General features: G+C 44.5%; 1 protein-coding gene across 4 annotated transcripts in view; it reads left to right on the top strand.

Annotated features, from left to right (window-relative positions):
* The window catches only part of cep192 (centrosomal protein 192), a 172,429-nt gene that overhangs the window by 153,718 nt on the left and 6,289 nt on the right, over positions 1–12,422 (top strand). For all 4 annotated transcript variants that reach the window (XM_069922469.1, XM_069922468.1, XM_069922467.1 and 1 more), the window contains 2 exons: positions 3,542–3,661; positions 11,079–11,191. In XM_069922469.1, the coding sequence (XP_069778570.1) occupies positions 3,542–3,661; positions 11,079–11,191 (233 nt within the window). The remainder of the gene's footprint in view (positions 1–3,541; positions 3,662–11,078; positions 11,192–12,422) is intronic.

Here is a 12,422-nt window from a genome sequence, read left to right as displayed (position 1 = left end):
GGGATGGCCATCAGCAAAACAAAAAACAATGGTTTAAGTTACCACCTCCTCAGAGCAAAGGCATAGAAATACTTGCCAACAAAAGTGCACTTCCTGACTTGGAGGGGGTGGGGGGCAGTGGGGGGATGTTGTTGGTGGGAGGCAGGGCAAGAGAAAGTCGCCTTCATGAATTGCATTTCAGTTGGCAGCAGTTCTTTTCAGTTTCAAGTTTTGTGCTTTGCATTGCAGTGGCTGTTCAAGATCCTTGACTAAGCTGATTGTGAATGTTTTAATTTTTGAAAATCATTATGTAGAATTTTAATGTACAAAACTTCATAATCAAAAATAGACTTTTGAGTGTTGACTTCATAATAACCCCATCAAATTTTTTTAGCTTTGTCCACTAAATCAGTATGTGTTTAGAATTATTGTCACGCAACACAGAAGGAGGCCCTACAGCCGTCCATGTCCATGTCAATCTATGGCTAATCCAATTTTCCAGCAATTATTCGTAGCTTCCATGCCTTGATATTTTGAGTGTTGTCTCAATGTCTGAATGTTGTAAGTCTCTGCAGCAGGGTCCCATATTGTAAACATACTCTGCATGCAAAAATTCTTCCTCAGATTCTCTCTGGATCATTCTACCCCTCACATTTTTGCACTCTTTTTATATACCTCTAAGGTAGTGGTTCTCAACCTTTTTCTTTCCATTCACATACCACTTTAAGTAATCCCTATACCATCAGCGCTCTGTGGGATTGCTTAAGGTGGCATATGAATGGGAAGGGAAGGTTGAGAATCACTGCTATCGACCCAATTGTTTCCGAAATATTTTGCTTGAGAAAAATTGTCATTGGCCCATTTCCTTTGGAGTTCTGAAACCGTGCACATAACGAGTCAATCAGGTACGATTAAAACAGTGCTTTTAAAACTTTCTTCCCACTCACATACCACCTTAATCAATCCTTTACTAACCATAGAGCACCTATGGCATAGGGAATACTTAAAGTGGTATGTGAGTGGTGTAAGGTAAAACATCATGAGATGGGAATGTGTAAGGAGTTACCCTGCCCTGTACAGGGCTGTAACAAGATGTAAATGCATCCTTGTACGTACAAGATAAGAGAGACATTGATGGATTGAGAGGCAGGAAGCTAGCAGGGAAAGGATAGCAACAGTTTTAGTCATTGGACAAGTAATGATATGATGATGTTCTAAGCATGTATCCAAGGGTATAAAAAATCACCATTTTGCTGATAACGGCAGAATGCATTCTCCGACTAACATGTTTAGTCGCAAGTGTTACAATCCGGTAATAAAGAACAAAGAACCCTGATTTCGACTCAGCCTGGTGTTTGTCTCACTCATTCATGAACAAAGCAGACCTAACAGTGGGAAGAAATAGGTTAAAAACCATTGCTCTATGGTGTGGGGAAATGATCTACCTAAATGACCCTTAAAGGAGCATAATATTTTATATACCTCAATCAAGGGACAAAAAAACCCCCCAGCCTATTCTATCTTGCATCAGCTGTTTTGTTCCTTTCCATGCAGCATTGGGTTCCCTCTCCACACCCTCCCTGCCATTGTATCCTTCTGTAATGGCCAGAACCTTGATGTTTATTAACATATAACATAACAATTACAGCACGGAAACAGGCCATTAGGCCCTTCTAGTCCGCACCGAACCAAACACCCCTTTCTAGTCCCACCTCCCTGCACAATGCCCTCCATCTTCTTCTCATCCATATATCTGTCCAACCTTTTCTTAAATAATACAATTGACTCCGCCGCCACTATTTCTCCCGGAAGCAAAACGATATTTTATAACGTTTGCCTATTCCTATATTTCATGAAGTCAAGTCATTGCAGGTCTTTGAAACCACCTTATTTACTCGTACTACGACTTTCAGGGATCCTTTGGAAATCTTTGTATTTGTACCCAAAGATGAGACAGTTCTGGATGTAACATATTTTACAGTTTTCATAATCTAGTCCTCCCAAAATATATTATTTCATGCCTTGAGGAATAAATTCCACCTGGTATTGATCTGCACACTCTACTCCTTCGTCAATATCATCCTGCAGCCTTGGATACCTTCATTACTGTCAGCCTAACCACCAGTTTTAGTGCCGTCTGTGAACTTGCTATAATTTGTCCTACATTTGATTCCAAATCATTAATGTACATAGTGTTGGTACAGATTCCTAATGTACACCATGGTCATAGATTTCCAATCACAAAATCAACACTTTGCCATCCTTCACTCATCATTGAGCAAGTTTCTGACCCATTTTCCTAGCTTGCCCTTTTGCACCAGTTTCCCACGGTGAAGTTCGCATCGATGCCATCAACTGCTATGCTGTCATCAGTGGCAGACAGTGTGGATGGTGTTATCTGGATTTCAGTAAGGTGTTTGTCAAGGTCCTACTATGACAGAGCGTTGTGTTTTATATTGTATGTAGATGTGTTTTTCGGAGATAGATTGGGGCAGATTTTTTAGAGTAGGTCACATATAAACATTTCAAAACAGATCTCATTTAAAATACTGGAGCACTGCTCAAGCCAAACAGGCTGGCTCCAACAGCCTTTGCAAAAACTTTGAAGAGTAAGAACTTGTGAACCGCAGTCTGTCTGAGTGGAGGTTGCTGTTCTAAGAGGGTCACGTGGTTTTGCAAGCAGAGAGAGTAGAACAGGCTTTTCTCTGAGTGAGAAAGAGAGAGAATTCAGTTCTGCTTTTTTTTCAGTTCCGCTTCTGGGACTGGAACAGGACAAGCTGGCAAGCTTGTGGAAAACCCCCATTTTGAAGAATGTGAGCGCTTAGTTCAGCCTGGTTAAAATCCTTGTGACCCATACAAGAGGAGAGACTGGCTGCCTAATGTTTCACTTGAAATAAGAGAAACAAAAAGAAACTCTGTGGTGACCTGAAAGAAAGAGGTTATCCTCTGGAAAACCCTGATGGGGCAAGTTTCTTCAGCAAGACACTGACGTGGTTGATTAAAAGGGATTAGTTTCTGTCCAGGAACAACAAATCTCTCTCTGAAAACTGACAAGAACCTTCATGAGTGGTAACCATGTACCTTTCAAACATTAAAGCCTGATGAACTTTATAAATATTAAATTCTGTGCACGGTCTAAGAATTGCCTGCAACCAGTGAACTTGGAGGAATGAGAAGTGAGTTTGGACTGTGAATCAAAGAACATTTCTCAACTTACTCACACATTACATACATGTGCACTTAGAATTAGAAGGGAGTTATGTAAATTAATAATGGTAAGTTAGAATTTGATCCTGTTTCCATGTTTAAATATAATTAAAAGCAACTTTCATTTAAGTAACCATTTGTCTTGCTGCTGGGTTTTGTGGTCCTCTTGGCTCGTAACACTGCCCAGAACACTGGTGCTGAAGGTCAGAACCCAAGATCAACTACATTCAGAAAATGTTTGAAGTTTGATTGCATTCCTTAAAATTTCCAAATTGCTAAATCTTAAACAGACAGAATTATTCATGAATAGTTAGTTACTATATTCAATTATATTGCTTTGTATGTTCTCTCTTAGTTGCCTGTATCTTTTATGCCTCGAGACAAAGGGGACTATGCTCAGTTTTGGGATCTGGAATATCGTCTGGTTGCAGAGCCACATATAAAGAACAAGATTCAAGTTCAACTTCATGGCCTGGTAAGTGAAAACAATAACTTCTGCTTCATCTTGTGTAATTTTAATTCACCTTAAAGTCTGCTGTTTAATCATTGCACTGCTTTGACTGAACCAATTTGATTACTTGGTGTGGATGAGTGTGAATAATTTTACATATCAAGCAATTTAACATGGGTGAGAAGAGCATTCAGGTCCTGCAAAAGAGGATTACGTAGAGAGTTGAAAAGCAAGATCTTTAGGGTTGGAATCTCAGAATCACTTCTTGTAGCTCAGTCTAAAAATTGCAAGATAGGACAGATGAGCTAAAGAGCTGGTGCAGGAGGAGGGTTTCAGGATTTTGAACTGATCTGATCTCTTGAGCAGGGTGACCAGTACAATAAGGATGGGTTATTACTAAAATGAAAAGGGGGGAGGGAACCCAAAATGATAGTCTCTCTATTTTCTGCACTAAATCTATGTAGAAAATAGAACAAGCAGGTCCAGTGGGATGAGTGACAGGAAAGAAAGCATGAGAGGGTTGTTGAGCTTAACTATTTTAATACAATAACTGCATTTATTTTAACATAAGGAGATCGAAGGTAAGAAGAATGAGCTGAAGGTATGGATCAGCACGTGGGATTATGATATGCAATCACAAACATGGTTGAGGGAAGGGAAGACCTGGAAGATTGGTGTTCTGGGGTTTCAGGCATGACAGACTAGAGAGAGTGTTGCAAGCTAAATAACCAAAAGACAGGAACAGAAATAGGTTATTCAGCCCATCGAGTCTGCCCTGCCATGAGCTGATCCATTTTCCCACTCAGCCTCGTAGCCTGGCTTTCTCCCCAAAACCTTGATGCCCTGGCTAATCAAGAACCTACCAATCTGTCTTAAATACATCCAATGACTTGGCCTCCACAGCTGCCTATGGCAACAAATTTCACAGATTCACCGTCCTCTGCAAAGAAATTGCTCCACACCTCTCTTCCAAGTGAATGCCCTTCAATCCTGAAGTTGTGCCCTCTTGTCCTACTCTCCCACGATGGAAACAACCTTTCTATATCTACTCTTTCAGCATTCAAAATGTTTCAATGAGAATCCCCCCTGTCCCAATTCTTCTAAACTCCAATGAATATAGGCTGAGAGCTGACAAATGCTCCTCGTATAATAGCTCTTTAATTCCTGGAATCATCCTAGTGAACCTCCTTGAACCCTCTCCAACATCAGCGCATCTTTCCTTCAGTGAGGAGCCCAAAATTGTTCACAGTGGTCCAAGCAAGGTCTCCAGGTAAGTTGAGAACATTATGGCGAAGTCAGGGAAGATATCCTTCAGGGATTGGCCAATGAGACGACAAGGGTTCAACTTGGGGAATTAAAGTGTTGGTAACTTTGGGTTATATTTTGACCTCATCATAGTCAGTAGGAATTAGAACAGATGAACAGGCAGATTGCAAGAGGGTTCCAGGAATAGGGATTTTAACTTCCCAAACATGCACTGCAAGTGCAACATTGGGGCCTAAATGGGTAGGAATTTGTGAAATACATTCAAGAAGGTTTTCAGAAGCAGTATGTAGAGAGACTCACTCAGGAAGGCAGCTGTGCTTGCCCTTGGAGAATGTGAATGGGCAAATGATTAAGTGTATATGGAGGAACATTTTGGATATAGTGACCATCATTCCATAAGTGACAAGGAAATAATGGAAATAGATGTTTTGGGACCTTGTCTGCCTGTCCCGCATCGGACTTGTCAGCCACAAATGAGCCTGCAGCTGACGTGGACTTCTACCCCCTCCTTAAATCTTCGTCCGCGAAGCCAAGCCAAAGAGAGCCCTATTGGGGAAGGTGGATTTGGGTGGAAGTAGGTTGGTAGCAGCTGCTAGAAGGGAAAGCAACATCTAATAAATGTGAGAGATTAAAAGCAGGATGGTAATAGTTCGGACAGTACATCGTCATGAAGGTGAGAGGCAAAGAAGGTAAGTTTAGAAAAATTGGTCAACAAAGGACATTGAATGTTTAAGGGAAAAAAGAAAGGGTATTCCAAATATTTTTTTTAAATGTGGTGTCAAACAATTCACGAGGTTTCTGGTGATGCAGAAAAGATCAAGAAAAATGGCGGGCAAAAGGAGGTTGTACAGTGATCTTGGCAAGTTGGATGAAGGAGAATTCTTAACGCTTGTATTGGAAGCCAGAGCCATCGATATTGTGAAGGAGGAGGCACAAGAGATATTTGAAGCAAAATGGGGTGGGTAAATCTCCAGGGCCTGACACGATCTATTCCAGGATTCAACTAAGAAAGGTGATGTTGGCAGAACAGATGATGTAATTGAAATGGGCTTTTGGGAGGCACAAGAGATTCAATGTGAGTTGGAAAACAAGATCTAAAAAAAAAACTAGATCTAAAATTGATTTGGTGAAAGGAGGCAGAAGGTAGTGAAGGGTGAGTGTTTTTCTGACAGGAACTCTGTCAAAAGTGGTTTTATCCTGGCTGCCTGTACTTAACCAATGTATCCTTTTGCCTGAGCAGAGGCTCAAAGTCCCTTGCCAAGTCAGGGTTCTTTAATTCTTTCAACCTTGCTTTCATTCTAAGAGGAACCTGTTGGTCTAAAATTCTCCCAATCTCACTTTCAAAAGCCTCCCATGGCAGGGATTTGGGAGCATTGATGTTCAGATAGATGTTGGAATACAAGCCCATAGCTCTCCCTGAAAGTGGTGACACAGGTGGATAGGATAGTGAAAAAGACATTTGGAATGTTTGCCTTTCTAAGCCAAGGCATTAAATATAGTACAACTCAATAAATGAGTTGAGAGATAATGCTGTTATATACAGAATGTTAGTTAAAATATTCAGAGTGCTGTGTCCACCAATTGAGGTGTGGATGGAAGGAGACGAAGGTGAGACCTCTGCTGAGGATAGAGTGCTCCATCTACACAAGGGGAAGGTCAGAGGGGATAGTAAAAACCAGACAAAAGGTCAGAGGGAGAGTCGGTGTGGTGGAGGGTGTTGGGGGATGGAAGGGGAGGGTTGGAGAGGTCCGAGGATGGAGAAGGGAAGTAGGGGAGGTTGGAGAGGGGTAGGGAGTACATGGGAGGAGGATAGTGGAGGGAGAGAAAAGTAGGAGGGGTAGCCAGAGAAAGAATATAATACACAAAAGTGCTTAATAAACTTGCATCATGCAACATCTATAGGACGCAAAGGGTAACCAAAATTTTGGGCCTGAGGCCTTCAAGGAATGAGCAAAAAGCAGGCAGGTAGCTGAATAAAAGGTGGGGGGGGGAGGGAAGGAGATAATCCCCTTCGCCATGGAGCTCCCACCACCACGGCCCAGACTCCAGCTGTCTACACTTTGGAGCTTGGCCACCCACTCCCTGGAGCCACAGATGCCATCTCCTGGTATCCAGGCCCTGGTCGCTGTCCCGACGGAGCTCCAGAAGCCACGTCTGCCCACCCCTACCTGGTCGCCAACCCGACAGAGCTCTCAATGCCACCGCCACCCACCCCAACCCAGGCTCCAAACTCCTCCCTCACCTCCACACACTGCAGCTCCTAACGCCACTGCTGCCGACTCCATCACTAGACCTGCAGTAGACGCTGGAGCCTTCTCTGTTTTGTCCCACGTGGCTCCTGACACAGACTGCATCTGGAGCCCTGATCTCTCTATTAGATCCCACTTACCAAACCCGACTCCTTCTTTCCCAACCACCCACTACTCCACCCCAATCTCCCCCTCTTCTCTTCCCCCCCCACCCTCTGGCTAACCCTCCTACTTTTCTCTCCCTCCACTATCCTCCTCCCACGTACTCCCTAACCCCCTCCAACTTCCCCCACTTCCCTTCTCCATCCTCTGACCTCTCCAACCCTCCCCTTCCATCCCCCAACACCCTCCACCACACCAACTCCCACTCTGACCCTTTGCCTGGTTTTCACTATCCCCTCTGACCTTCCCCTTGTGTAGATGGAGCATTCTGTTCTCAGCAGAGGTCTCACCTTCGTACCCCTCCATCCACACCTCAATTGGTTCTGCGTATGCCACGACGCTGAACTTTTGCCTCCACCTCCAGGCCCAGTACTATGGCCACAACTCTCGAACACCTCCTTCCCTTCCCCCCCCCCCCCCACCCTAAGAGCCTTCTTTCTGCTTCAAGACCTCTTCCTCCTCCTGGTCAGCGGCCTGCTCTGGACCTTTTTATCTTCAACTGCCACCAGGACGACTCAACTTCACTACCCCCTCTCCTTCACCAACCTCACCTCTTCAGAATGCTCTGCCCTCCACTCTCTTTGCAACAACCCCATCCTCACTATCAAACCTGCAGACAAGGGTGGTGTTGTTGTAGTCTGGCGCACTGAGCACCAGTCGACTGCTCTTAGACACCATCTCCTATCAACCCCTTCCACAGGACCTCACCATCACCCATTGTCTCCAACATTGGGCACCTGGTGCATCGACTCTGGGCACCTCCCCTCCCCCCTCACAGCCTCAACCTCATTGTCTCCCATCCTCGCACCACCCGTTTCTAACTTCTACCCAAGGTACATAAACCTAACCTTCGGGGCAGACCCATTGTCTCTCCTTTCTCTTGCCACACGGAACTAGTTTCATCCTACCTTGGCTCCATCTTTTCTCCCCTTGTCAATCCCTCCCCACCTACATCCACGACACCTTACACATCCTCCACCTTCTCCAAGATATCAGATTCCCCAAGCCGGACTGCCTCATCTTCACGATGGATGTCCAATGCCTTGACACCCTTATTCCCCATACAGAAGGCCTTAAAGCACTTAACTTTTTCCTGGAACTCAGACCTGAGTAGTCACCTTCCACCACCACCCTTCTCCACCAGCAGAACTTGTCCTCACCCTTAACAAATTTTCCTTTAACTCATTCCACTACCTCCAAATTAAAGGAGTAGCCATGGGTCCCAGCTATGCCTGCCTGTTTGTGGGTTTTGTGAAGCAAAATGTGCTACAAGCCTACACAGGCAAGACCCCTCAACTCATCCTGTGGAACATTGGAGCGGCCTTGTGCACCCGCGATGAGCTCATCAATTTCATCATTTTCACGACCAATTTCCATCCTGACCTCAAACTCACCTGGTCCATTTCTGATAACGCTCTCCCTTTTCTGGATCTCTGTCCCCATCTCAGGAAATAGACTCTCCACTGACATTAATTACAAACCCTCTAACTCCCACAACTATCTGGACTACACATCCTCACACCCTTCCCCCTGCAAGGACCCCATCCCCTTCTCTCAATCTCAGTCTCTGCCGCATCTGCTCCCAAGATGAGGTTTTCCAGTCCAGATCCTCTGAAATGGTTGCCTTCTTCCACAAACATGGCTTCCCCTCCATCACTATTAACTTGACCCTCACCAGCATCTCCTCCATTCCCTGCTCATCTGCCCTAGCCCCCCCTGCCCCTGGAAACAATAAACACAGAATCCCCCTTGTCCTCACCTACCACCCCGCCAGCCTCCACATCCAACAATTATCTGCTGGGATTTCCAGTACTTACTACAGGACCCTACCACCAGACACATTTTTCCTTCTCCTCCCCTCTCAGCCTTCCATTGGGACTGCTCCCTCCGTGACTCCCTTTTGCACTCTTCTCTCCCCATCCATCGTCCCCCCCCCAACCCCTGCACCTTCCACTGTGGTTGTAGGAAGTGTAATACTTGCACCCACACCCACACATCCTCCCTCACCATGGTCCAAGGTCCCAAACAGACCTTTCAAGTGAAGTAACTCTTCGCATGTACCTCCAAAGAACTCACTTACTGCATCTGGTGCACCCTCTGTGGCCTTCTCCACATTGGAGGGACCGGTCACAAATTAGATCGCTTTGCCTAGCACCTCCTCTCTGTCCGCAACAATAGTGACTTTATCGTAGCCAACCATTTCAATTTTGAGTCACATCCTCAAGCTCACGTGTCTGTCCATGGCCTTTCACACTACCCCAACCTGACCACCCGAAGAGTGGAGGAACAACACCTCATTTTTCGTCTGCACACCCTCCAACCCCAGGGCATGAACATTGAGTTCACTGCATTTCACTAATCATCTTGCTGTTTATCCCCCCACCCCCCCCCCCACCTTAACTAGTTATTCCAGTTCCTTCTTCCATTTCTCTCTCCAGCCAGCCTAGACTCCTCTCTCTCCCTCCCCTCCCCCCTTTTTTGTATGGACATCTCTCATGTTCCCCCACACCATGATGAAGGGCTCAAGCCCGAAACTCTGGTGATGTATCTTCGCTACACATAAAGGCACCTGCTGAGTTTCTCCAGCATTTGTGCATTTTTTTCACTTAACCAAGTGTGTCTACAGAATCCTGTTTTACCTTCCCCTCCCCTTATCTCTTGTCAGCTTTTTTCTCTTCTACCCTCTCGCCCAATCCACCTGTTTACTTATACTCTTCCTCTCTCCAGCTCCCTCGCCCCCCACCTTTTTATTCAGGCGCCTATCGTGACAAAGGGCATGAGCCTGAAATGTTGGTTACCCTTTACTTCCTATCGACGCTGCGTGACCTGCTGAGTTTCTCTAGCTCTTTTGTGTATTGCACAATCACAGCATCTGCAGACTTTCCTGTTGAACAGGAAGAATGTAACAGCAATATAGAGAGGGCAGAAGACATTGACCAAGATGTTGATGGGGATGGAAGGCTGTAGTTATGAGATTATATAGGCTGGTTCTTTTCTCACTGGAATGTTGGAGGTTGAGGGTGACCTTATGGAATTTTATAAAATTGAGCAGGATAGATAATTAATATTTTTCGCAAAGCAGGGATGTCTCTAGAACAAGACGTGGCTTTTAAGGTGAGGGGGAGAAATTTAAAGAATACATGAGGGGTATATTTTTCTACCCAGTGGATGATGAAATGTCTGGAAAAAAAGCTGCCGGAGTATGTGATGGAGGCAGATGTTTGTCTCGACAGGTACATGGATGGCTACAGGCCTTAAATGGGAATAGTAAAGATAGGCATGGATGAGGTGGGCCAAGGGGCCTGTTTCGCTGCTGTGTGAATCTGTGAATGATGAGGGAAGTATTTTGGAGAACAAAATGGAAACACTGGGGTGGCACATTATGGAGTTTGTATGTTCTTCCCATGTCTGCATGCTCTGCTCTGGTTTCCTCTGACGTTCCAAAAATTTATGGAGTTGATAGATTAATTGGTCTCCTGGGTATATGTGGATGGCAAGGGCTTGTGGGCCAGAAGTGCCTGTTAACCATGCTGTATCTCTAGCCTCAAAAGACTTCATCCATGATGAATATTCAATGAAATAAAGATGCAATAAAATAGATTTGGAAATCGGAGCTGCAAAGCTAAAATCCAGAAAGTGCATTATTAAAAGTGAACAAAGGGGAATGAAAAAGTTGTTTGAGTATTGAGTATTGATGTCATTGTGGACCCTTTTTTCATGTTCAATTGCAAACAGTTGAGTGAGAAATGCCTTTCTTTTTTAAGGGAATAAAGGCCAAAGTGAGCTCCAAGGAAACCAGTTCAGCCACACAACTGGTAAATACAGAAGCAGCAGTGAAAACAAGAAAGTCTTTGTCAGAAAGATTATCCAAAACTGGGTCAGTAAGAAATATTCCTCAGTCATTACATCAGTGTAGTGCTGAAGCTATTGTTTTTGTATAGACATACAAGAGGCCGCAGATGTTGGAATCTGAAGTCAAAACAATCCACAGGAGGAACTTAATGGCTCAACTGTTATTGGGAGAAAAATTCCCTGATTTGGGATACCTCCCATACTCTCCACCTTTTTGACAAATTCTGATTCCCTATCCCCGCAGTCTCATCTTCACCATGGATGCCCAGTCTCTGTACACCTCTATTCCCCCATTAGGAAGGTCTTAAAACCCCTAGCTTCTTCCTGCATTCCAGATTCGCAGCACTTTAATGTTTAAGGTTTTCTTAAATCCTCTTTGGACCCACTGCCAGTTTTTTATGCAATTTCCTCCACCCCTGCCAAACATTCTCTTGCATAAAGAAAACAAACTCACCTTCTCCAGATTATCTGCACATCTGAAATCCCTCATAAGATCATGATTATAGAAGTTAGCCATTCAGCCTATCGCCTCTGCTCTGCCATTCCATCATGAGCTGACCCATTCTCCCATTCAGCCTCACTCCCTGCCTTCTCCCCATTACCTTTGATGCTCTGATTATCCAGCTACTTATTAATCTCTGCCTTAGATACACCTGACGATTTGGGCTCCGTAGCTGCCCATGGTTGCAAATTCCAGAGATTCACCACTCTCTGGATTAAGAAATACTTCCGTCTCTCTGTTTTAAATGGGCACCCTTCGATCCTGAAGATGTGCCCTCTTGTCCTGGACTCCCCTACCATGGGAAACAACTTTGTCATTTTTACTATGTCCAGGCCTTTCAACGTTCAAAATGATTATCTGAAGTACCCTCCCCTCATTCTTCTGAACTCCGAGGAGTGCAGTCCAAGAGCCATCAAATGTTCTTCATATGCTAATCTCTTCATTCCAGGAATCATTCTTGTGAATCTTCTCTGAACCCTCTCCAACATGTACATTCTTAAATAATAAGCCCAAAAATGTATCCCATACTCCAAATGAGGCCTCGGCAGTGCCTTGAAAAGCCTCGACATCACAGCCCTGCTCTTGTATTCTATTCCTCTAGATACGAATGCCAACATTGCATTTGCCTTCTTCACAGCAGACTCAACCTGGAGTTTAACCTCAAGGGTGTACTACACGAGGATTCCCAAGGCCCTTTGCACTTCCAAATTTTTTATTTTCTCCACAGCCAAATAATACACTGCTATTTTAGTTA

This window comes from Narcine bancroftii, chromosome 2, assembly GCF_036971445.1.
Source record: "Narcine bancroftii isolate sNarBan1 chromosome 2, sNarBan1.hap1, whole genome shotgun sequence".
In the NCBI taxonomy this organism is placed as follows: Eukaryota; Metazoa; Chordata; class Chondrichthyes; order Torpediniformes; family Narcinidae; genus Narcine; species Narcine bancroftii.
This window is presented reverse-complemented; position numbering and strand designations above follow the sequence as displayed.